Source organism: Stegastes partitus, unplaced genomic scaffold, assembly GCF_000690725.1.
Source record: "Stegastes partitus isolate 25-593 unplaced genomic scaffold, Stegastes_partitus-1.0.2 Scaffold51, whole genome shotgun sequence".
Lineage (NCBI taxonomy): Eukaryota > Metazoa > Chordata > Actinopteri > Pomacentridae > Stegastes > Stegastes partitus.
In genome coordinates this window covers 631,923-659,094 of record NW_007577782.1, presented here as the reverse complement: position 1 = coordinate 659,094, position 27,172 = coordinate 631,923, and the positions used below count along the sequence as shown (strand labels likewise).

The 27,172-nt window shown below is 41.0% G+C and overlaps 1 protein-coding gene across 2 annotated transcripts in view; it reads right to left on the bottom strand.

Moving 5' to 3' along the window:
* The window catches only part of LOC103376586 (inositol 1,4,5-trisphosphate receptor type 1), a 73,762-nt gene that overhangs the window by 7,779 nt on the left and 38,811 nt on the right, over positions 1 to 27,172 (bottom strand). Inside the window, exons 40-55 of one of the 2 annotated variants that reach the window (XM_008307004.1) lie at positions 23,029 to 23,076; positions 21,380 to 21,512; positions 19,239 to 19,426; positions 14,306 to 14,489; positions 13,876 to 14,129; positions 12,365 to 12,565; positions 12,166 to 12,276; positions 11,742 to 11,837; positions 11,439 to 11,582; positions 11,168 to 11,275; positions 10,867 to 11,059; positions 9,238 to 9,360; positions 6,364 to 6,539; positions 3,890 to 4,054; positions 3,122 to 3,311; positions 2,911 to 3,003 (exon numbers count right to left, since the gene is read on the bottom strand). In XM_008307004.1, the coding sequence (XP_008305226.1) occupies positions 2,911 to 3,003; positions 3,122 to 3,311; positions 3,890 to 4,054; positions 6,364 to 6,539; positions 9,238 to 9,360; positions 10,867 to 11,059; positions 11,168 to 11,275; positions 11,439 to 11,582; positions 11,742 to 11,837; positions 12,166 to 12,276; positions 12,365 to 12,565; positions 13,876 to 14,129; positions 14,306 to 14,489; positions 19,239 to 19,426; positions 21,380 to 21,512; positions 23,029 to 23,076 (2,407 nt within the window). The remainder of the gene's footprint in view (positions 1 to 2,910; positions 3,004 to 3,121; positions 3,312 to 3,889; positions 4,055 to 6,363; positions 6,540 to 9,237; positions 9,361 to 10,866; positions 11,060 to 11,167; positions 11,276 to 11,438; positions 11,583 to 11,741; positions 11,838 to 12,165; positions 12,277 to 12,364; positions 12,566 to 13,875; positions 14,130 to 14,305; positions 14,490 to 19,238; positions 19,427 to 21,379; positions 21,513 to 23,028; positions 23,077 to 27,172) is intronic. The other variant, XM_008307003.1, reaches the window with a different exon arrangement.

Sequence of the window (27,172 nt, the reverse complement as noted above, 5' to 3'; positions counted from 1 at the left end):
AAAGATTGAGATGGCATCGGTGTAGCACTAATGCCGTTCTTATTCAGATATTATGAAGAGTTAATGGAGCGCCTATTAAACAGTGTGGCACACCACGCTACCTTCTCTGTTCCATTAAACTTCTATAATCATGCCATGCCATACTCACAATAATTGCATTATAATATTCTATATGCATTTGAGGTGTAATGATTGTGTTTATGATGCTCACAATGAGCAGTTATGAAATGTCTTTTGATAAACAACACAAAGTAGACCATTACTTTCTTTTTGAACAATTTACTTTGATAATAAATAACTATAAGATTTCGGCTAGAGCAGGACTTGACCATGTAGTCACTCTGTAAATATAAGTTATCATCTGCTTTTTTATCATAAACATCCTTGACTTAGTTGCACAACTTAGTATCAGTTGAAACCATGTTTACATGTTTTGGTTCACAGTGTGAAGGCTGTTAGTCAAAGCAAACATGTTTTTGTTTAGCTGGAATGTGAAGAACGAGACAGAAGAAATGATTAATATTTCTGAATGATTTATCAAAATTATTAGATCATTGTAGAATCAGTAAGACACAGACAAACACACTCTGACACAGTCAAATCAAAAATCTCTTTGCAAACTGAGTGTACTATTGGCCAAAGTATTACCATGTCAATACCAAGTATAATATGTCCAATATAAAGAAATCACTCTCTTTGGAAGTTACAACATTTTATGGCATTCAACATTGAATCGTGGTCAATATAGTCCTGCTTTTTTGACAAGAATTTACAAAAAACCCCTCTTTCATATCAAAGTAAAAACAGATTTCTCCAAAGTAATGTCAGTTTTTAAAAAAATGTTAAAAAGGTAATTGCATAAGTTTTCAGTATTAAGTAGATGCACTGTTAGGCACAATTACAGCATTGGGCCTGACTTGATAGGTCTCAATCAGTCTTCTGCATCTGGATGCTGCTGTTTTACCCCATTGTTCTCTGCAAAACTGCTAGAACTCTGTCAGACTGTGAGTGAAAAGTCCAGCCACAAATTCTCAACTAGACTGAGGTCTGGACTGTCTTTAAACTATTTCTTTGTAGCTTTGGCTGGATGCTTTATGTCATTGTCTTCCTGGAAAACAAATCTTCTCCTAACTTCTCATGCAGACTCCACCAGGTTGTCTTCCAGGTTTTACCTGTACTTTACTGCATGTATTTTACCCTCTGCCTATATAAGCCTTCCAGGGCCTAGTGCTGAGAAGTCCCCACATCATGATGCTGCCACCACCATGCTTCATTAGGGATGGTGTGTTTGTCATTGTGTGTATTATTTGGTTCATTCTGAACATTGTGTCTGGTTTGATGGCCTAAAAGCTCAGTTTTGGTCTCATCAGAACAAAGAACTTTCTTTTAGTTGACTTCAGACTACTACCCCCCCTTCTCCATCTCAGTCGCTGAAGCTTTTAACTTCTTCAGAAGAGTCACAAGCTTCTTGGGGACCACCCTCACCAGTCTATTTTGTGCACAATTGCTCAGTTTTTAAGATGGCCTGCCCAAGGCAGATTTACGCATGTGCCATATTCTTTCAGTTTCTTAATGATGGGTTTAACTGTTCTCTAAGTTATATTCACTGACTATAACATTTGCTTATATGCATCCCATGACTCACGCTTTTCAATAAACTTTTCACAGGGTTGCTTGGGGTGTTCTTTTGTCTTCATGGTGTCATTACTGCCAGGAAGACTGATTCACCAGTGACTGGACCTTGCAGATACAGGTGTCTTAATAATACAATTACCTGAGACACATTCACTGCCCACAGATAATCTTCGTTTTTAGCACCAATTTGCTGCACCTGTGCTGAATTTGTTGAGTCACTAAAGGGAGTGAATGCTTATGCAATCATTTATTTTACATTTTTTATTAAATGACATTAATTTGAAAAAAAAAGTATCTATTTTCATGATTCAATGTTGAAATGCAATAAAAAGGAAAGGTTCCAAGGGGGTGAATACTTTTTATTTGCCTGTGTGACCCTTTCTATGGATAAAGATGTAACAATAATGCAGAAGTGGGGCACTTTATGGGTCATGTCTGGGCCATGACTCTAAATATGAAAACCAAATAAAAGAAAGTATTTGACAATTGCAACTGTGTTTGCCATTTTGGTTTTGATGGCACCAAGCAGCAGCCTGACTGGTAGCGCCTAGAAATTTAACCTTTTACGGTGCCTTCACAAATCATTGTCACATGAGGGTCGTTGAGGTCACCAGCGAGTTGCTCAGGTCAGATGGCAGTCATGTGACAGACGACAGAGTCACATGAACTGAAGTGTGATTTTGTGTGAAACTTTAGAACACAAAGAAACTGCAGACTAATTTTCCAAACACATCTAACAGTTTTCCTTTCACTTTCTGTGGTCTGACAAGTATAGGATATGCAATAGATGATTGTGTCTTCTCTCCTGACATGAGCCACTTGCTGTTTTTTTATTTGGATTTTATCTCAGATTTATTCCCAGTTTTCTTACATTCTCTGATCTGTCACTTCAGGCGTAATATCAGACCTCTTAATACATATTCATTTTACTAATCACTACCCTTCTGCATAATATCCCTAAGGCCAGGAACATAAAATCAAACCTTAAACTCAATATACCAACTTGTATGCATACAAGTAAGTTTTTCATACTAAGGTCAGCTGAGGCAGCACTTAATCCCATGCTGACAATCCCACCAATTTCCACAAACTAAAATCTTTACAGTCTATTTCTAACCTTGCAACTAAATTTAATCACTATATAAACTGTGGGTACTATTGGTAATACAACTTAAAAGGTTTAATTCAGGATGAGAAATCCCCACAAGAGCATTCAACACTAAAACACTATTTATAGACTAATGGAAGACCCTTAATGCTGCAGTATACAGTTACCTTCCTGCTGGACATCTGTGGTGCAATTCTCATCAATACTTCCATGACACATCCCTGTAGACAAAAACTCGCCGGCCAGACTGGCGCCACTTTCTAGAAAGTAAGAATGGACAGTGTGTACATTTTGCAGTTGTTTCTAAATGTAGCACTTATGATCAGTAATGCTCAAGGCTATTTGGAAAACCGATAAATGACTGCAGTCTGTCCTCACTCAGGGTTGTGTTGGGGATACGGTCCACCTCCAGGATAAAGTCATCTTTGAAGAATATATAACCAACGATGGAGAACAAGTAGACCAAAATGAGAGCAAGTACAGCCGTCAGAACGATGGAGCGTCCATTACGAGTCACGCTCTTAATCACATTCAGCAAGGTCTCCTCTCTGTATACCAGGTCAAACAGCTACAGGAACAAAGCATGTGACACAAAGGTTCAGAATTAAGGGACAGCAAAAAAAGACAAACATGTGGCAATAGATAAGTGGAAAGGAACCAGAAGGTTTAGATTCAGTTTGCACAATAATGCTCTTGTACTATTTCTTGGTCTGACATCGATAATTTGTTATTCAAGCTATGTTGTGCTGAATCAGCATATAAGCTTCTTGGACTGTGAATGGAAAACATGTGTAAATACTGGCATATTCAGTCTGACACATTATAAAGCAGGCCTGAGGCACCTGCACACAGTGCTTAACACCCCAACAACAACAACAACAGCAATATGATTGCAGCACCAAATAAGGCAACTTCTGGCTTACTGGGAAGATATGGCCTCGAATGCACCATGACGGAAACTTAAGGCTACATTCAAAAAAAGGGTAAGGAGTATTTTACACATGGCTTTACTCAAAATCTGCTGCCTTCACACAATGGTTTGAACTGCCTGTCCTCAGCGCTGCTCAGAGGATGTGTGTCTACCTAACTGTTAAGGTAAATTTATAGAATGTGCGTGTGCAACAGGGTCACGTGTGTTTTTCTTACCAAGAGACTGTAGAAAAAGACGTGGCCAAACACCCCGAGACAGCAGATGATGAGGTAGATGAGGTGGTAGAGGAACTCAAAGTCCATCACCATGGCTTTGTAGCCTCGTGTGAAGGTTCCTCGGTTCCCAACAAAACTTATCAGGAAGATGATTTTATTACAAACCTGGAAGATAAATGCAAACTATTGTCAATAATGAGAAAACAGGTTAATGAATCATTAATCATTTTACTATTGGAAAAAACAAAGGTCTTTTTCTATGGCTGTAGGGCTGATACAGAAAAGTGTTGACTGCAGTTTTAACCTAAATGAGGACACATTGAATGTGTTACACACAATGTAGGTAACATGTAACCCAATTTTGATTTTTTCATCCAAACAAGAAACACAGTTTCCTGAGTCAGGGTAAGGGATTAACGGAAACCCGGTTAATACAGCTGGAGTCGATACCTGCTGGACTGACCTGACTTCTCGGTCATACATATGTTTAACTGAGTTTCCAACAGTTTTAAAAAGAGCCATGTGGTTAAAAAACACTTCAGACTGAGAAAATATCACTGTGTTAGCAGTGAGGACAAAATGAAAGAAAGAAATGGAAGTCATCAGCAGTGTATCCTTTTTTTTTTAGGGGTAATGAAAAGCTATAGTCTGAAGACAGTAAAATATAGTTAAATTAGTTGCACAACTGAAATACAGCCTATTTACAAAATCTACACCAAAAACGTTTGGTTCAAAAATGTCAAAAACACAGTCAGGGAGACATCTGATCTGCTGCAGGTAAACTAGATTTTAGAGTAACCAGGTTACTGCAGCCCATGGTAACGGGTTCTCTGCTTTCTTGCCTTAACCTAATTTTTCTCAATAACCTGCTTTCCCAGGTACATGTAAACATGGAGGGTGAAGTGAGAGACAATTGTGTTTTTCAGTCTTTATTTTGTGTGTGTGTGTGTGTTTAAGAGCACATCTAGAAAATCTCTAGTGGGTGAAGGGGCGGTGTCACTCTCTCTAGGGTCCAGTGACGCACTTCACACCACACAGTACAGCCAGGCGCTGCCAGGGAGAACTGCAGGACTCTGGGGCAACACCACAGGCAGACAGGGCACCGGCACGCAAAGTGGGCACGAGTGTGGGTGAGCGCTGAAAGGAGAAGTGGAACCGGCGCAGTGGTTTTCTCGATACATGAAAATGCACATGGCAGCACGTGTGAATGGTAAATAGAAGTGGCTTGTTTTGGGCAATTCTCTGGGGAAAATGAAGAACAAACCGCACAAACAAACTCACTGCCACACAACAAAAAACAACAAAGACATAAATGGTTTACCTAGATAACTAAAAAAATAAATAAATATACAAATGTACTTTTAAAAACATTTTCCCACATTGGTAGTTCTGACTTAATTTGTGGCAGTTTGATGATATTTGTCTCACAGATTTCTCACATTGAAACAGTTATTTTAATTATTTTTAATATCTTTAAATTATCTCAGTTGATGGGTTCGTGTATGAAATATCTATATCTATATATTATTATTATTACTACTATTATTATTATTATTATTATATTTACATCAAATCATGTGTGCCACAATTATTAGCACCCTTGATGTTAATACTTTGTACAATCCCCTTTTGCCAACAATTCATCTGAGTTGAATTGAAGGTTACATTTTTCTACAATTTTCAGTGTGAAAGTATGCTTCTGCTATAAAAATTGAATTTTTTTTTTTAAAAGATTTATTTTTGCCCTTTTCTGCCTTTATTGATAGTGAAAGAGTGACAGAGAAACGTGGGGAGGAGAGCGGGGAATGACATGCAGCAAATGAGCCGCTGGGTGGAATGGAACCCGGGCCGCTGCGTCGGGCACTGTAGCCCCTGTACATGGGTCGCCTGCCCTACCTGCAAGTTATCCAGGCGCCCAAAAAATATTGAATTTATTTTAAGGCTTTGAACACATATTCACCAGGGGTGCCAATAATTATGGAGGTCGCTGTATATATAAAAATCAATCATTCAGACAGACCAGTGTTGCTGCACTGTCTCAGATTTTGCCCACTCTTCATACATGTCTTCATAGGGGCCAAAAACAACATTGTAAGAATTTCTTTTTTTTTTAACACTGGGAGAAATCGCTATTTTTTTTTTTATTATTGTTATCAATACTACTACTACTACTACTCCTACTACTACTACTACTAATAATAATTTATTTATTGATTGATTTATTGATTGATTTATTTATTTCAAAAACACCTTAGCCCCAGAAAGTTCCTGTAATTGTGTATATAGTGTATGTAAATACATAAATAGTTCCCAGGTCTGAAGACATATAAAACCCAATTTCACTTCCTTTTACTGTATTAGGGTGGCAACACAAAATATCTTAAAAGCTGTGCAACTAAACCCAAACCAACTAGATGACTAATTACTACCACTGGTAACTTCAGTGAAGTGACCCTTTAAGTAAGACCACTCACATTGAAAGCACCAAGAAGGAAGAGTGTGGGCTCCAGCCCCACAGAGAAGATGAGGCGGAGGATTGTGACAATGACCAGGGCACGTATGCCCAATGGTTGGGGCATGATGATAACAATGACCAGCGTCGCCAAGACTCCCATCCACAGCAGTGCAGACAGATGGGAATCCAGCATACCTGCAGAAAACAAATAAAAATGCACAAAGAGGCTAAATGTGTAATGCATCCGCAAACAAGAGGAGATACTTGCCAAAAACTGTGACCCTGACCTTAAATTTTAAGAAGTTTACAGCCAAGTTAACATAAAAGGGAGCGTCAGCGCAGTTTGCATTTTAAACAAGGCCTTGTTTGGATCATCAGATTTTTAACATGCTTCCACGAACTTCTTCCTCGTTGGTGAGAATTTGAACTCAAAAGGAGCTGGTTACATAACACCCAAAAGCGTATGACATAGTTTTTGTGGGAGAGCGTGTGTGTGTGTGTGTGTGTGTGTGCGTCTGTCTGTCTGTGCACTAAGCTTTAGCGAGAGCCTACCTGATGCCACCCTCGATCCTGGGGTAAATCCAGGATTTGTGTTCCAGTCAAGGGTTTCATGTTCCAACGTGTCCCTTAGACTAAAAATCTTCAACCAGGTTTAACCAGCTTAAAAGCAAGGCCACACCTAAACTGCTGCCTCGATAAGTGATTGCTTTCTTACACCGCGTACATGTTTGTGTGTACTCAATTAGCACTGGCCGTAGATGAACTTTAGAGAATAGATAAGGTGAGAAAGAAAATGGGGCACAACTATCATGATAAAAAAGCAGAGAGAGTGACGCAGTGGATGACAAAACAGAGGAGGAGTGCTGCAGTTAAGGAAGCCCTCCTTCCTTCCCCTCTACTTCCTTTCCTCCCACCTTGCCTGTCTCTGTCTCCTTCCCTGTCTCTAGTTTTGTCTCCCTCCCAGTCCCTGTAGAGATCACATGACAGGTGCCACTTACATAACAGCCATCTCTAAAAATACCTCAGCTGAAAGATTCATGAGGAACGAGCGGCGAGCAACACGCAGCTCCAGTGATGCCGCAGACCGAAAGAGGGGCACGTATGTGCACTCGCAAAACCGTGTGCCTGCCTCGCACTGCAGCTTAATGCGCAGGTGGATGATTGTGTGCAAACACCTAGAAAATCAACAGGTGAGAAGGCTGTCAGAATGCGCCGAGTCTGAGTGAGAACATGTGGTATGAGTGTGTGATGCTAACCAAAGCTATTCATCAAAAAGCAGTTAGTCATGCATGCAGGCAGAACACACTGACCTAGATCTCCTGCTCTTATAACCCAAAGCCCCAAGCAAAGGAGGGAGGCGAGCAGAGGGAGAGCAAGCAGGGTGTGTGTGTGTGTGTGTGTGCGTGCGTGCGTGCGTGCGTGTGTGTGTGTGTCAGAGTAAGAGAGACGGCAAAGGCCAAAAGCCATAAAAGTGCCTGTTTAAGCAGGCCAAAGTTATGCTGGAGCCTCACGTGATGACGTCTTACACACAGACCAAGTTCCAGAGTAGAAGGGAGACTCAGTCAGACCTTATTCATGTTGTGTGCTCAGCTTTTGCCAAATTCTGACAGTCAAATTACGATCTTAGTTTTGATTTTAGACTTCAGCATTATCTGTAATCCAGCATCATTCATGATTTCACTCGATCAGCTCAATTTAGCAAATCAAGATGTATTGATTATGTACTTTCAAATGTTTTGTGAACATTTAAATGTACTAATATAAAGTTGGCAAAGAGACGTTTTCTCACATGATATTTTGTTTATATTGTGTTATGTAATGATGACATTTTTTAATAGCATATTGCAAAAATTTTTTATCGCTTTTTAAAAAAAACAAACTATTTACTCCTTTCATGAGTCTAAGGAGCATCAGATAGGAAATGCCTCACATCACTGAGGAGGCTTAAAAAGTTTGTTTCAAGTGTAAAACGTGATGGCTGACTTTTCTGATCACCTCATATGTGGTCTTTATATATGACTTGTGCTGCGTACGCCAACGTAGGTTCAGTCTAAAGCAAATGAAACTGCACCGCTCCTGTGTTTACTGTGGTCTCCATAGCACTGGGAGGCAAATATGAGCTGAACCTCTGAGGCCGTGCTGTGTCCGTGGGTGTGTCTTAAACAAAGATAGAGAGCTTCTCTAGTCCTGCTCCTAATCCAGATCAGCTGATTAGAAGTCAGCAGATCAGGACATTGTAGCAAAAGGAGATCAGTGGGTCAGTGCCGATGCCTGGTAGAAAGATTGTGAGTTGGTGTACCTCTGTGGGTGGCAGCACTGTGTGACATGCCTTTTTAGAGTTCTGCTTCAACTTGGTTTTCCTTCATTTCTTTTTCCATACTAGGGCTTTATTCAGCCGTCATTGTAGAAAATAACCACACATCTATCACACTGGTATTATTCAACTCATGGCGTGTTCGTACGAGTTGCAAAATCGAATGGAAGTGTTTTGTAGCAGAAGAACTTGTCAGCAATCTGCTACCCTTCCTGTTTTGCATTGTTGAGCGCATAACCTCTGTTTGACCTGGGTTTCTAAAGAAGTCTGAATACAAGATCCGTGCAGAACATACAAATACACTCGATGGAGACAGCATCAACACAACATCAATATGCAGGAAACTAAATCCCCACAAACACAGAAAAATGTTTCATATGCACGAATGAGTGACAGGCAGCTTCATCAAAACACAACTGATGTCTGATACACAATACTTCTCAGTTTAATATTACTGAAGAACTGGAAATGCAACAGGAAATTTCACACTAACATCAGCAACAGGATGTGAGCACAGTCACAGGTCAGTTTACTTTTCTTTTTTTTTTTTATACTGAAGCATCTACTCATGTGACTGACCTCCATGGACCCCCTCCAGGGGGTAGAAGAAGCAGACCAGCAGGTTCATGAGCACGGCCAGGTTGAAGGAGACATTACTCCACACCGATATGTTTCTGGAGCACCAGTACAGCACCTGCTGGGCTGAAGAAGGGAGAGGAGAGACTTGGAAAAAAAACTTGGACCATGTGGCATGATTTAGGAATCTAACCGAAAATCATTTCAATCATTTAAGTTCCTCAGAGCCTTATGTGAAGTTGGCTGGTTGCTCTTTTGTCTAACAACAAAACCAAAGGTCAAAGTATTCAATTAAAATTATATAAACCAGAGATAGGCAGTGAATCAGCACATTTGAGAGGCTGTGAACAAACAGGAGTACTTAAGAAAAACAGACTGTAGAAAACTGACCTCTCATGTCTCTGTTGTCATGAAGAAAATACATTAATATAAAGGTAACATGAGAACAGTGTGACACTCAGCAGAAAGAACTTTAAACCATCTATATTGTTTGTTAAAATGAGGATGCTGAAAATAAAGTTTAAAAAGGTCAACAGGAAGAACCAAACTCTAAAGCATGTCACTCTGACCTTCTGTCCAGACCTACAATTTGACTTTTAATAGACTATTTTGTGCACTCAGGTTTTATTGGAGAAGAGAAACAGATGCAGGGACTTTTCTCTGTCCATCCCCTCCTGAGCGAGAGACAAAATAAGCCTTTATGTGGGCATGTCGTCTTGTACGTAGATTAGAAGTGTGACTGAGTGTGGGTGCGGGTCTGCATGTGTATGTTTGTGTGCATGAGCAAGCACCCTCTCACTTGTGATTCATAAGGTTACCGTGCAAATGTTTCATGGCTCAAAGAATGTGGAAAGCCCCTGTCTGCTTTTAGACAGCGGAAACACGCACACACACAACATGAGCACACGCACGGTGACGTTAGCCCTGCTGTCAAGGTGCTGATGAACATCTGTCCATCCATTTTCCGTACCAGCTCATCCTGAACAGGCCTGTCCCAGCATGCATTAGGTGACGGGTCAGGTGCAACTTGGACATGTGACCAATCTTTTACTGAGACACACAGCAGGAAAACCACATTCACATGTATACAAAAATCCACACATCACAACTTCAACACAGCAATACTTAACAATGCCATCCAGCTGGCTTGATATTTCAGGAAAAAAGGCACTGAAGTTGTGCATAGCATTAACTGAAGAGCATCAATTAACTCTTCAGGAATCACATTCCTGAAGGCCATCTTGATAATCTGAGCTCCTTATTGCTACAACCTTCTGTACCTGCTTTGTGGGCAGAGTTGACCCGGCATCTGTAACTGCAGTTTCTTTTTAAGAAAACCATCAACAGGATCCTGATAACCACATGTTTAACCCACATGCTGCATAACTGAACGGTTTGATTCCAGTGAGAAACCTTTGCTGTATGTCACTACCTTCCTCTCTCTTCCTTGTCTGCTCTCTGTCTCTGTCTTTCTCTCCCTATTGGATTAACTGTGAAGCCCTCTAGAGCTCAGTCCATTCCCTTCAATTAAAGATTTTCACTGCTTATATCAGTGAACGTGGTTCTTTATTATGTGACATAATTAATAGAGACACTGTTGCAACATTGTTTTAACTTAAGTCTAACCCCCACCTCTGAGCTTCTTCTGCCAGTTCATCTCGTTAAAGAGGTCCTCTGCTCGCAGGAAGAAGTCATTGATCTTGCTGCCCTGCTCGTCCCTCTCGGTGGTGTAGTAAACCCTCAGCTTGGACTCTGAAGTCAGGAACTCGCAGATGTTGGGTACAGGGAACACTATCTCCTCCATGGTACGGTCCTGGCGCACAATCTGTACAGAGAGACACGCAGTCACCTCCAAGCACTTGGTCAATTTCTGTATGAATATACAGTAAACATGCAGTTTTTTTCAATAAATTCAAAGGTTGTGTATTATGACCTCTATCTGAGCAGTATGTTTGGCATAAAACTCCAAGGCCTCATCGCCCTCTCCACTGGTCCCTCCTGGCTTCAACATCATGGATAGCTCTTTATTATGGCGCGCCAGCTATATGAGGGACAAACAGCCAGCAAGTGAACTTGTCACAAAAAATAACACATTTCAGCATGAGTTGAGCGATTTAAAAAAATATTTATATAATACTTTGTCTCATGCAGTTGGGCAATAAACATTGCATTCAGCAAACATGCTGCAGAGACAAATAACAAACCTGGTGAGCTAAAATGTAGATGTTGTGTCCAACATTTCGGGGTGAAGCAGCGTCATGTTCTTCCTCTTCTCCATTATCCTCCTCCTCCTTTGTGTCCTCAAACTCTACCTCTCCCTGAAGATAGGCCTTCTTTATCACCTCCACCTGCACCAATACACACATATTCCCACACAGCTTTGTACTTTTGCAGCATAATGTGTGATATTATCACTCTGTGATACCAGAACGAGCCAAGTAGAGCTGAATGGATGTTGCAGTTGAGCAGCTCTCTAAAAGACAAGAAGCACAACATCAGTTCCTCACCAGCTCTTTAGGCCTCATGTTGTACAGAATCCTCTCGGCATTCTCGCTGTCATGACGGCTCTCCATGATGGCGAGCAGCAGCTTGGATGCATTGTTCTGAGAGTGGAAAAAAAAGAGAAAGCAGGCAAAAGAGAAGAAAAACTCCAAGATAAGAACTTAAGTTCTGTAAGGGTCTTTATCCAAGTAAAACAGACAGAACCCCTGTTGCTCGAGGAAAATGCGCTCTGCTGCTATTTGTCTTGGCAGATATGCACAAAAGCTACTTCAGACGAATGAATGTCCTGCTCTTACACTTGAAGCCTGTTTGTGATATTCCATCCTGCTGTGAAAGGAAACTACTGCAGTTTTTTTCCTCATTTTTGACGCAAGAAGCAAGCACAAAGCCCCAGTCTTTAGAAAATTTTAGATCCATCCGGCACTCTACCTTGAGCTCGAGCACCAGGTCCATCCGCTTCTTCCCAAGTGGGTTGATGTCATTAAGAATCAGGGCAATAATGATATCAATACCATTGGACTCGTGAGTGGCAATGCAATTCTGGAGGAAAAAGGGGAGAAAAAAATTATGAAAATGACAGGGCCTTCTTAGAATATAAATATATACATATACATTTTCTCTTTTGTACCTGGTTTTCATGGCAGGGGCCTTGACAGTACTCTGTAAGACTCTCCAGAGTTTGGTTGATGAGGGCAACGTTCTTCTCATTGATGTACAGTCCCAGTAGACCGAGACCTCCTGTGGTGCTGCCACAAATACAGTCTAAGAACTGCAGCGTCTCACACACAAGGTTGTAGTTGTTCTTGTTGTTTTGACTACGAAGGAAGTTCTGAAGAACATGAAACAGATTGTGGTTGGCAGGTACGAGGCAGCAGAAGCAGTGACAATGGTTGGACTGATGAATGACTGTGATATGTCTGTATTAACTGCAGTGGATATAAGTAAGTTAGAAACATAAGTTAGAAATCAAGACCAAATTTAAAGACAAAACATTACAAGAACAGTTCAAGTAAAAATCTTTGCATATGGTTGAGGTGTAAACTTTAGGTGCAACGCACAATTACTTCTGTTAAACATGAATGAAGATAATCCACTTTGTCTTTGACAAAACTTCAGCAGAGATAAAAGAGCAGTTAAACGATTCATCTTTTTTTTTTTTTTTTTATAAATTGGTTCTTTAATAGTAGCCTATAACATATGAGTAGGTCTGGTGTTTTTACATTTACTGGAATCAACAGAATCAGCTTTGTTCCTAACATGTTCATATTTTTAAAAGAGCCCACAGACATAGCAAGAAGGGACCGTCAGCTCCATTACAACATGAGTTTGTCAGCAGACACAGCATAATGTGAAATAAAATATAATTTAAAAGAAATATTGAGGAAATTCTCATTTTTAAGATAAACAGCTGCAGGCATCACTTTTAGGTCTTCGTAATGCTCAGAATGCAATAAGGTTATACAGCTGTTTTCTTTCTGGAACTGATCCTAATGCTTACACGTTAAGTAACAGAAATCTGCCCTTTACAAGCTCTGTGGAAAAACAGGGCAGAGAGAAAAAAAGCACAAGGCTCAATGAGTGCAAGTGGTAAAAAATGAAGCAAGGACTTTGCAGCTTTTATATCCTGTTAAATAAAGATAGCATGCAATGACTCCATTTCCTTATTCTAAAGAAGACACTGCAATAACTGTGTTTAACACCTCACCTCTGGCTAGCAGAGAGCTCTCAGCACTTTCTGCTTTGTAGCATCCGTTTTGTTTTTGCAGCTATGTTTTTCTGCTGCCATCACACTCATTGCACTAATTGCACATGTTGCACTGCTCTTTCTAGGACTGTAATTTAATATTTTTATATTTAACATTTGACACTTTACAGAGCATTTTTCACTTTAGTACATTTTGACGGTCACTTTAGTGTTTCTGTTTGCTAATGTAAGAACAGAATTTCCCCTTGGGGATCAATAAAGTACTTCTATTCTATTCTATTCTATTCTATTCTATTCTATTCTATTCTATTCTACTGTAAGTCAGGCCTACACAAATGACAATCATTTGGCATTGGTAATAAAATGTGCAGTGGAGAAGTAAACAGATGCAAAGACATCTGTAAAACTAGCGTCTAATGCTCAGTCAGTCCCACCTGTAGGTCACGATTGTGGTTCTCACAAAGCAGCTGGAGAAAGCGAAGGATCGGCTGCATGATAACAATCACAAAGCTCATCTCTCCTTCATCCTGGTTCTTGTCCCCAGTGCTGGGCTGCCCATCTGCTGAGCTGAAGTGGTCTTCAGGGTCAGCTTCACGCCGGTAAGAGTTGAAGGCCTTCTTGGTGGCAGATGAGGCTTCTAATAGTTGCTCTTTCACGTCCTCAGTCATAACCACTGCTGAGTCTCTTGCTGCACAGACAGAGGCACAAAAAAGGGACTAAGGATGCAGGCAAAACTTTAACCTATAGAACTACTAACTCATAAATCTTTTTTCTATTCTGGATTCAGACACAAATCTGGAATCTGTAGTTCACAAACTGAGCATCTTCAGTTCATACATTTAATTGTAACAGATGCTATCAGACCTTTTTTGCGAACAGGGACTTCTTTGTCCTGGCTTTCATCGTCTCTCTTCCTGTTTCCCAGGTCACTGGTATTTACTGTCACAGTGGCTTTGATCTCTAGCTGGGCCGACTTCATACGATCGTAAAAGACCCGGAAGAACTTTTCTGATTTCTTGTCTTCTGTCAGACGGCAAAAGAATGAACGCTGGACACACAGGACAAGAACAGCAACATCATATTACTGATTGCATTTTCTGATAAAAGCATCACGACTGCATCGTCTGTCACTTTCAGTCTAATATGTTACATATCAACTAGCATCAGCTAGTTGGTAGACAGAGAATAAGAAGTTTGTAACACTTCAAAATGGAATATGTTTGGGTTTTGGCAATCTATAGATGCTGCTTTGCAATGTTTCAAAAGTTTAAATAAGGACATAGATAAACCAAGAGAAAACAGATTAATCAATAATGACAACAGAATTTGTTTCTGTCCTAATATAAATGATCACATGCGTGTTTTAGTCAGCAGAAACTGTTTCCGTGAACAGTGGAAAACAAATCATCACCTGATCTGAGAAAACCGGTCTCGACAGGACCTTCACAAAACCTTATATAACTGTAGAGAGGCAAGTCTGGATTTACTGCGTTCTGAGGGTTTAAACGCTGCAGTTATCGCTGTGGAATGGGGTCACGCAGAATTAGAACACTTTCAAGCCTGCGAGCGCAATGTATACACCGTGTCCCAACCCACAGGGCTGTTGTTTTGATTATGTAAGTGCTGTTAAAGCTGCAGCCTATGGAGAGGCTCGAACCAGCCGGAGCAGCGTTGCCACACTAACAGGGTGAAAAATGACACGAGAGGGAGAAGCCTGGCCTACTTACACAGATACAGAAACGTAGATGGTGGCAAAGGGGGAGGGGGGGGGGAAGAAAAGCTAGAGGCAAAAGACACCAAAGAGAGAATAGGGGAGAAAAAAAGGAGAGAAAACAGATGACTGAGAGAGGGGAAACGAGAGCGAGAGATAGGGAGGGAGAGAATGTTATCAGACAGTATCTAGGCCAGTTTGTTATGTAACCATCTGTCTTTCCAGGTTAGATGTAAAACTGGGCTACTGGAGAAATCAAATCAATGACAGTCACAAGGAAAATGTTAAGAAAAATGGGGGGAAAAAAACATTCTTGTTCCTCCTAGTCTCAGGGCTTTTTTTTTTTATTTATTTATTTTTTTTAAGTGTCTGTAATAGGAGGTTAACATGTATTGGAATTTAATGTTAAACACATTCGGAAATCTTTTTTCATTCTGAATTAAAACCAGCGGCAAAGCAGTAAAGCAGCCAAACGAGAGAGTCTACGCCGGTTATGAATGTGACACAAAGTGGAGCTAACGCAGTTTCACATCCAAGTTTCCTCCAAAGAAACAATGACATAATTGTGTGCTGTGCCCCAAAGCAGATTCCAGAGCCTCGCGCCCCACCCAGGCCCTCCACCACTGAGCAGCAGCCCTCCTGCACGTACGCACTCTGCCAACACTCAGGGACAAGGAGATAGCAGCATGGGGAGGGGAGACGAGGGGAGGCGAGACGAAGGGAGGGGAGGAAGGAGGGGAGGGGAGGAGGGGGGCTGCCAAGCAAGGCCATCACGCAATAAACAGCTTGATGAAAGAGTGGAGAGCGGAGAGAGGGGGATCAACTGCACCGCTGGTAGCCCACTCGCAGCTCACAACTCAAAGCACGGCTGAGGAGGTGAGGGTGAGGAGGGGTGGGGTTGCAGACAGTAATGGTCATGCCTCTGTCTTTGCTCATATAACTCCGTCCTCCATCAGCCAGCTCAAGCGTGGGCCTGCAAGGAAGGAGGGAGGGAGGGAGGGAGGGTGCAGAGGGTGAGGCATGAGGCACCAGGCCAGGATAGCACACATCGATTAGAGCAGAGCAAACACAGAGGAGAGCACTCCCTCACCCTTTACCATTACATAACCCGCACAGACACACACACACACACGCACACTTGTACAGTACAAGCACACACAGGCTGGAGAGCGCATACGCTAATACGCCCACTGACTTTTACACTCACAAAACTAGGTCAGCTGTCTCCGGCATAGGCACATGCCAATTTTGAGAGGACACACCCACATATCACACATGCTCCGCAATACAGTATTCACTCCAAAACTCTGCCACTGCCAACTTTATTCTTATGCAATCACATTCATTTTCCACTGCCTATCATTTTATTAATGCCGCAATGCTCATCTCGAGGATATCCCAGGTTAGAGATGCTGTCTTCAGTCTCTGACTCAGACTGGCAGCGATATATCACGTTATGGATCAGGGAACGTTGAGATATTATATTTCACTGTGGCAGGGGCAAGTCTGTTTGATTGGCAGCAGCTGGGGGTGATGTATTTGGCATTTCAGAGTGTTAATTATTTTACCCTGCAGTGAAAGCTTTCACCTGAAGCAAAAGCAGACTGAGAGGGACTCTTTTTTTATTCCAGTTCCTTAGAACTGAACTGAGTTTCAGGGTATTGAGTGACTCACTGAAAAAGACAATGCCTGTGCAGACAGATAGGACTCCACAGTGGAAACAGGCACCCTTGCAAAACTTTCATTTACAGTTTCTTCAGAAATGTATGTGATAATGAATCAAAAGTGACAACCTAAACTTTCATGTCTAGCCACGTAGCTGCCTCCGTGGTGTTTCGATGCCTGTCCTTACACACGAAATCTTTGCTGCTGTGTCAAGACACCATCTGTGTTTTGATAGCGCTTGAGGACCAAGGACAAGAGTGGCGTGATGGAGAGATGACGTTGCAGATGAAGTAACACATGGTGGTCAAGGCAAGGAGAGAATGGAGTGGTAGTAACAGAGGAGGACGGACGAAAGGACTGAAGAAAGGGACGAGCATCTCAGGGACCCCTGTAGTGTTGGGTAAACACAGAGCCTGTCTGTATCTATGGAGACAAACCCTGAGTGGAATGAGACGGAGAGGAGCAGGACAAGGTGGGGGCGGACAATACTGAAAAACAAGGTCATAGCGCTTTCCCTTCTCTCCTTCCGTTCCGCCACTTGGCATCAACAAAGGGATGTTATGTAACAGCTATTTATACTCGTGCTCCCTTTTCCTCTCACCCTCCCTCTCATGTCAGGCAGCACCACATGCAAACCAAATGGAATCGCAGCTCTGCTCTCCTTTATTCCGAGACCTTTTCCTCTTCATTCGTCTCTCCATTCTTTCCCCAAATGAGCCACCTGTGTCATAATCTTTCCAAGTTGAAGGAGAAGTCTAGTCAATACTTGCTATCTTAACACTGGTTTAACGCACCTGCAAATCAAGTACTTCGGAGGAAAACCGTACAGCATGCCATGTGGTTAGACAGCAGACTGCTGACAAGTGAAATGTCACAAGTCGACATGTCACAGCACAATTTACAGCCGTCTGAGATATCTCGTAGCTGTTGCACAGAAGCTGACATGTTACAGAAATACGTAAGAGCGGAGAGAAGCCAACAAGTGCAAAATACACCGAATACAAAACATCAAATCTCCCAAGGAAGTTTGTGCAATCAGCTTAACATGACAGCAAAAACAGAATACGTGTGCGTAAGGGAGTGAATTTGCATGCAGCCGGGTTACTCTGCACGGTTTGTTTTTTTGCAATATGTGGGCCATGAGTAAATAGTTAACTGTGTTACGTGAGAACGAGATATCCAAAACCCAACAGGTGCAAAGCTTTGGCGTGTCAAATGAAGGCACTGACAAAAAAACAACCTGAGTTATTCTTGGTGTGTTTTCCTCAAGAGAGAAGAAAGCAAATGCAGTAAATCTTGCCCATTTTGTTTGTGGAAAAGGTATGTTTGGTTTATAAATTCAAGATTCAAGCTATCAGTCAAAAGATCCTTTCTTGTCTTCCTGTCAACTCTGGCTTCACTTGCACTCAAAGAACACAAATATTTGCGCTATATGGTGCATTTCTAGCACGGCAGAATTTTTAAATTTTTTTTCCCTGCAAAGAAATCTCCCTTTCCAGAACCAACTCAAGAATGCAAGGGTTAGAGGAGCTCCAGTTTTCCTTCAATCCCCTCTGTGTTTCCTTGTACCTCCGCCCTCTCTCCCCACTGCCCCAGTTCCGGAGGCCCAGCATGACCCAGTTTGGGCCGGCAAGAGAACGCGAGGGAGCGAGGCTGGAATGTTTTGAAGGCTGAGACATTCCTCATTGTTCATTCACACAGGCCTTATGTAACACGGGCTGATCACGTGACGTAGCTCTGCAGCAGCCGTGGGAAGCCAAAGCATTATCTCCGCCACAGTGGCTTCCTCGCTCTAATCTGATTATGCAAGCCTCATGCTTACACAACAACACGCAGACGGACAGACAAATGAAAAGACGGGGAGCTCGACAGACAGAGCAACAGACAGAAACATGAAAAAGACATGCAGACGGAGAGAAAGAGGTTAGAGCAGCTCAAGCAGAACCAAATATGGGAAAAACATTCATTCACGCTGCTTAAGGGTGCACCTTAGAGTGTTCAAAGTAACAAAAAATAAGAACATTAGAAAATGTGCTTATCTACAAACTACTGACATTATTAACAGCTAGTCTGGTCTTTTGGTTAAATGATATAGTTAATAAATACAGTATATAATATAGTTACAAGATGTGGAGAGAAGCCGCTTTGATAATGTACATGTGCAGCTACGGTGGCCCACTGACCCACATAGTGTAGATTGTCTAGTAATGGAAACATCCATCTATACCACAGTGTGTTCATTTCACTGACTGTATCGCAGCAGATCATCTAGAGTGATAGGACGGCGCATAATTTTTACCATACGACAGCTTAGCTAAAAGATTCAAACATGTTGCATTAGTCAAAAGATGCAGGAGGCGAAAATGTTCCCTCTGTTTCTACAATCCATACTTGTGAGTCAGATGTTTGTGGTTGACTGACCTGGATGGTGGTGTTTCCACCTTCCAGCAGTGCAATAGCCAAAAGGATGCTTTCTTGGAAGACTCGGTCACTAGTGGTGTTCATGATGAGGTCGATAACCAGGTCAGAGGCTCCCTCTTTGTCCAGGTGACACTGTACCTCTGCCAGGCTCATTTCCCCACGACTCAGACCTCCAGGCCCCCCTAACGCTGCACCACAGACAAAAAGCAACAGTTCAAATCAGGTATAGGGATGTAAATTTAAGACTTTTCAGTGTCTCAATTTCCATTTTAAATCATGTTTAATTGGCAAATTAATATAAATTTTAAGCTTATTAAGTGATCTGTGCATAAGAAACAAAGTGAATTAACAAAAAATTACCCAACTACCTGATATCCTAGGATTACATGAGTTAACAAGACAGACCTACAGAGGAAAAAAAATCATTCTTGTCTTCACTAATATTGTAGTGGCAAAAGTTAAGAAATTCAGCTTATCTGCATATTTATATATGCAGATAATATCTATTCATATTTATTTTTTATGTAATATACCTATAATAATTAAGGATGACATGATCAGAATAATACCAGCATCGTCATCATCACTGTAAAATGAAACATCTTCCCAAATCAAATGTGGACAGAGAGATGATGCCTGTCATGACGTTTTACATGGAAGTTCACGTTGTTTTTTTAATTTGCCTTGCGAATGTGTGCATTTAAAAAGCACTTGACAGTGAGCTATCATGACAAGAATAGCTAATATAATATATTCATTTCACTACAAGAGAGATTTTATGCTCTCTGCAATTAGGTGGAAAAAATAAGTGCATACAAAGGCATCAGCAAATATATGTTGTGAAATATGAGCAAAAATTCACTAGTATGCATCCATAATAGTAATAAACATGAAATTGTTTATGTCATCTCTAAACTCCCTATTACTTTCTTAGCTCATATCCTTAAAAATATCATTTCTTTTGACATGTCACACATTTATTATTAGAATAAAACATAATCCTCACTGATTTACTTCAACAAAACCTAAACCCAAACTGCTGTGTTGCTAATCCTGTATTAACCAACTGTTCTGTGCAACTGTACAGTTGTATAATTCACTGTACATGCTGTTGCCTGCACATTTCCCCCCTGAGGCCTCAACTTCAGGCTACATATGGAATTCTAAGCCTGGCTCTTGTTTCTGCAACAGGTGCAAAGGCTGTTTTCACAGGAAGTAGCAGCCTGTCACTTAGCAACAGTGAAAAGTGGATCATGGAGAGGAGGGGTCTACTTCCTGTGGTCTGGAAGTTTGCCAGCATCTTGGTGCACATGGGGAAGATGGTGAACTGGGAACCAGAGTGGTTTTTCCCTGTGTTTGAACTTAAAATGCTATTGATCCAAACATCTGAGCTGTTCATTGCAGCTGTAATACACATATATGATTATTATATATTATATATACTGCATGTATTAATCATGTCACACCCAAGTATCACCATTGCTGGCCACAGCACACACAAGCCTCTCTGGTTATTAGGTCAGTGTAGTAGCACTCAATACAGACTCACAGCACAAACTTTTGGCACCAATTCTGGATGTCCTCATAAAACTTTGTGCTGATAAAATTACTTATATCACATGTGTTACATATCAACCAGAGGCTCAAATACAAGGAGACAAACTGAACACAGATGCATTGCTTCAGTATTTTGACTGCAGATAGTAAGACAATGACAACGTTATCAGGTAGAGATAAGAATGTTGTGCTCTGCGTGTTCAAAGGGCAACTCGTAGCACAGCTCTGGAGCTGATAATGTGCTCAGGGACAGACAGATACAGCCTCATCCTTATATAACACAACTGAGAGAACCTTGCCTTACTATGACTTCAGGGGCAGAAAGATTTTGGCTAAACAAACGGGAAAGGTCTATCTAGACTTTGCTCCCTTGAAGTAGCTGTAGTCATAACTGGCAGTTAAATCCCCCTCCTCACTGGCAAAGCCCTTTGGTTAATGCTCAACAGACATCAGCTCAGTATGAGATGTCGAAATCAGTGTTCTCATGGCCTTGTGTGCGCCAACTAAACAACACTTCCTGCTGAGAAGAATTAACAGCAAACTTCTGTGTTTGGTGTCAGAGATGAGCAACAGCAGCGTCCCACCTGATGGGTTTTTGCCTGGTCCTACCGGACTGAGGGGGCCATTGCTAAATGACGTCAGGCTTTCCCTCCGCCCACCACTCCGATGGAAGTTGCCATAGTAACGGTTCACCAGAATCTGCCTCAGTGCCTCGCCCTACGAAAGGAAAAGAAAGGATGCAATGATGTGATGTCAGTGACGGGGGGGAGAGAGGGAAGAGGTTGTGTAACAAGGACAACATGCATCATCAGTGATATATATACTGTGCATTTCAGCTCTATGTAAGACATCAAAAACAGCCCGACTCAGAAAAATTACAGCCTGCCTGCCTGCGCGACCGCCCTCTGTAATCGATAGCTCTGGGGCGACGACATATCGACTTTTAATTCCACATGGTAAATTTAAAAAGTGCAAAAAAACAACAAAAAAAAAAAAACAACTTTCAGGTGCATCAAAGTTTATGCCATTTGCCACCCACGCGACTGACGCTGTTATGGTTATCATAGCAACAATGACCCTGCGTAGTGACAATGTGAGGTCCTGGTTTTCACTTAGACAGACCTGGGGCCAGCCCTCCCACACTGTGACTCATCCACCGTTGAGCAGTCAGAAGCACGACTTTGCTGTTGTTATGGTAACCACAGTCCATAGCTACCTGACAGACCTCCCATGGGATGAAGTGAAGGATATGAAAGACAAGGTTTTTTTTTTTGTTTTTTTTTTTCCCTGTGTTTGTGTGATTATGTGCAAATCATTGTCAGCTGTGGGTGGTCCTTGATAGACGACAGCAGCATTATGTAAGCTCCGCTGCCATAGTTATTTTTTAGAGGTCTGGATTAGTTTATGTAGGAGGTGTGAAGAACACTCTTCACTGTCCTCTTTTATTGACAGGAAATTAATCAGCTATATGCATTGTGCGTAACAGCACAGCACAATCAGTTGTAGTCGGAGCATTATTCCCTGTTTTCATTGGAGAATCCCTTTTTGTGAAGTCCTGAGTCATGAGCAGAACTCTTCAGGACGTCATCTAAACTGTTCATACAAACTTGAACTAAGGAGCTGCAGAAACCATGATGGTACTTCACAACTTGATCATTTTGGATGACAATACAGGCAGAAGTTTCTTTAGAATGTTTGAAACTTTAACAAATCTGCCATAAGAAAAGGTTGGGGAGTCTTAAAATATGCATCACTGATTACGTGGTAATGGTAGTGATTATGTATGCTCCCAGGAAACCAGTGACAATGACATCTTGTTTGTATACATTTGACGGAGAAACCTGCTTGCAAAACAATGTTCTTCTCTCGGGGGTGATAATTATATATTGACAAATTCCAATCAATACTGCTGCTCTGAAACGTCATTTTTTTTGAGTCAGCCACTTTATCCCGCACATCTAGGCCCTGCAAAGTCATTGCTTTATCATTAACACAATCAGAGAGAGAAGGCAAAGGGAAATTTGATGCGTTCCCCTTCTGCAGTTAAACAAAAGCTGTGACTGATTAGTTCGATGTTACTTGAAGCACAAAAAGCGAGTGTGGTTGGGTCACGAAAAGGTAATTTTTCATTCAGGATGTATTATCATTGTACATTAAAAACTTGAAATCTCACCATGAATCTATACAGTGTTGGGGTTTTTAGTTAAGCCGCCATGCTGACATTAGTACCTACCCTCTTCTGGTCCTCCAACAACTTCTCAGGCTGATTCTGATCCAGTTGCTGGGTGCAGTGTGCAGTGCAAGCACAGTGGTCCAATAGATACAAACACAGGGTTAGTATTCATGCAGCAGAGAGGAGGCAATTGTCAGGTTAATAACCACATCATGTTCCTATTCAGCTGGTTCAAGTGGCCATGCAAAGGTCTGCACAGTGCGAGCTGCCATGCTTTTATAGCTTGGTCAGAAACCGGGGAAACAATATGGCTGCAGAGTGTTTAGAGAACTGAGGCAGGAGATGTGTACAGTGTTGACTATTGAATAAAACATTGAGGGACATGTGCAGTGTGATTGGGCTTCAGTTATTTTCACAATTACATTAACATATTGTTTTATGTTTTTCTTACAGTTCATCCAGCCCAAGTATAGGCAGTTACACATATTGCGTTCAGAGCACCTAGTTTGAAATAAAACAATGGATACTACACAAAAGATTGAATAGGTACATTAATATAGAAAAGAAACTATCGGGACTTGTAACCCTTTTAACACATATGGCTCAAAGTCATCATATTTGATATTTTGTTGGACATCCTTTGCAGTCACTAACTGCAAGAAATCAAGTCCTCACTGCAGCCACCTTCAACTCTTGCTTCTTATGGGGTATTTCTGCCGTTAGTTCGGTCTTTAGAAAGTAAAACACATGTTCAGTACCACTGAGATCCAGCCATTATAGGATACTTCATCTCTTCAACTTGAAAAGCTCTTTGGTTGCTGTTGGCTGTATGATAGGATTGTTGTCCTGCTGAATGAAGAAATGTCCAACAGGTTCTGATGTATTCTGTTGAACCTTCATTCATTCTGCTGCTCCCATGAGCTATAAAATCAAATGTCAGTTTCACATGCTCAAGTCATAGGTTTTCTTGAACTGTAGCTAGGCTGTTTTTCAGGCTTAACAGGCACCTGTTGTAGTGAATTATGTCACAAAGTCTTCTCTCGTTTGTTAACCTGGAAGCACAATCGCCTACGTTGTACATTTTTGACTTGCTGTGGAACCATAAAGGTTATTTTCTTCACCATACAAACAGCCTTCTAATCCACAAGACTTGTGCTCCAAGTATACCAGGTTTTTTTTTTTTTTTCCTCTTTCTTTGATTTCTTTATAATAAACCAAATTGTTAGTTTTACCAAACCAACAAGCTCTGACATCTCTCGGATAGATTTTTGCTCCTTCTTTTGAGTCGTACTATTATGTTCTCTTTCATGGTCACCTTTTGAGTCCTCATGCAAACAACCAGCTCAACCTCAGTCTAAATGTCAACTCTCGTGTGAGGTTTTTTTTGCACGTGAACTGACACTGACATAACACAGAGCTGCATAAGAAACATTTACTTGTTTGATTACTTTTGAACCCTTGCAATTTGGGCACATTGTGCTAAAGTGGCTATTTCCCCTCACACAGCTCTTTCAGTGTGGATGTAAACCAAACAAATAAAGGCCGAGACTTGACACTTTTAAGCAGTTAACATTGTTTGATTTCAAATTCAGTGTACTGAATCATCGAGTCACAAGAACGAAAATCTGTAAGTGTTCGAATATTTCAATTTTCAAGTTCTTTTTAAAGGTTTAACATTTTGGGATTTATGTTTATTCACTTTTCAAGCTGAGCGTTAGAAGACAGATACCATTCTCTTACTGATGGTACTGTATGATAAATAGGAACCTACAGCAGCACTTTAGCCTTGCTCTGTCAAAAAAAAAAAAATCCACCTTTCAGCATTTGTCACACTCACTATTTAAAGAATACATTCACAGCAACATACAACACTTTAAATTATTAATTTTTTAAATGTTCATGCCCTTCATATATACCATTAAAGAGTCCTTCCTGATGCACTTTTGACATTAAGAGTTAACCAAGTCAGGAGATAGTTGCTTTTTTGTTCAGATTTCCACTGTGCATCCACAGATTGTGTGTTCTCTCATAGCTGTGGTGAAAAGGTGGATTTTTATACCAAAAAGACAAACTTTGAAAGATGTTAGTTTGATCTGATTCACTCAGAAAGCTCAAGCTTCATATTAGTTTCAAACAAACTTCACAAAATGAGATTTGTAGATGTTGCTGTCAATCACTTACACTAAAATCACCAACTAAAAGGATTTTTAAATGTCTTCTCTTTTCTCACAAATGACAAGAGCAAGCAGCAACTGGTTTAATGCTGATATGAGCACTCAGCAGTAAATCTAAGATAGAATTAAAAACTCTGAACACATCCATATATTATTTCCATGCCAGGCACAGTGAGTTTGTAGATACCACGATGGCTTCCTCACAATGATGCTCTGAGGACAAGAACTAGAAAATTCCCCCAAATCTCAAACTCTTCTTGTAATATTTCAGAAAATACAAAAACTGAAATCACACTGCAACTGTCAGTCTAAGTTAGGAATGAGTAAACACACGGTGAGACGTTCTCAGTATGAGCCATGTTGTCAGCAAGGTTAAAAAAAAAAAAAACATAAAGCACAATAATAAAATTTAGCATCGAATATGGAAATCTATTGTTTTCACATTTTCACTTTCTATTTTCCTTTTTGGTTCACATAAACAGTGGGAATTCAGATGAGGCACCATTTTGCAGTATCAGGACTCCAGCACCTGCATGTACACTGTGTGCTCACCAAGACAAAATGAAACAAGTAAGAGGCGCTGCTCCACATATATTGTTATGTAAAAGGACACATTAGGAGGGGCAGGAGAGGGGAAAAGAGAGAAGCAAGGGGCGACGGGGTTATAGTTACATAATCACTCCAAAAGGAACCAGGCCACTAAACCAGTGACACAGAGCTGCTTACAGTGGCCATCTGTCACCAAAAACACAGAGGGCAACAACGACGAAACTCGTGAAAGACAGAGACAGAGTGAGAGAGAATAACAAGCAAACTACGACTATTTTTACACACTTAGACAGCTGAGAAAGCCTCCCTGTCAGGCAAAGTCCAATGTATAAAACACACAGAAAAAGCTTACAAGTTCTTTTTTTTGAACACCGATAACTCAGATTTACCTTGGCCACTTCCCTAAACTTAAACAATTTAAAATATACGATTGGGAAGTTGGAGGGGCTGTTGAACAGATTAGAAACCTAAGAAGAAGCACATGTTCCACCTCAGCTAAAACACTCACGGAACTGACAAGCATGCTTGCTAAGTTGCTCCATGACCTACAGATTGGTGACAAATCATAGGGAAAAACATGATAACCACAATGGAGCTCTACCGCAGGGAAAACCTGATAATATTTAGAGAGCAAAGGGCGCAAACGTCTTTAAGCAGTGAGTCCTCGGTTCAATTCCAGGCTGGCCAGCACCTTTTACTGCATGTCATGCTCTTGCTCAAAACATCTTAAAAAAGATCCTCCACAAGGTGTTCATTTGGGCTATCTGATGACTATAAAGACCGTAACATTGGTGCATATTGTTTTTAAATAATATATAAGGAAACATCTGAGTTCATTATGTTTTTATGTTGTTATGCTTTCTCTATTAGTCTGTCACTGATCTGTAGATCTTGAAACACTTCATTCAAGGTACTACTCAAACAAGTCACTTGCAGGTGGGCCCGAAAAGTCATGGAAGAAGACCTAAATTTACTGAAATTAGAGTCAAACGAAAAAAAAAAAAGAACGCACGGATGCTTAAACGCTAAAAGTACACTGTGAATATCCCTCATCTAGCCGTGCTGTATGAGGGGTATTTACGGTGTACTTTCATCAAAGTACACTGTGTAAAAGTACACTGTGAATATATGTGAATGTAACAAAGTTAACACTGGATCAGCCCAGACAAAGGACAGCCATGTTGAATCTGTTCTTGCAATGTCCCAAGAGGTAATAAAACAGGACTGTTTTCACCCTTGTGACAATGAGATTGATTTCATTTTTTTTTTTTTAATAATCAGAAGCATGAGATTTCTGCCTTGTAATACCCAGTGACAACGAATCTTTCGTGACAGGTAACAGAGAGACAGGTTTTGTTCATTGTACCATGTGTGGGAGGGGGTGCAAAAACAGAATGAGACAGTGAAAGTGACAGACAGACGCAGTATGAAAGACAAAAGGGAAACACAGAGTAGACTCAGAAAAATGCTTCGGAATACAC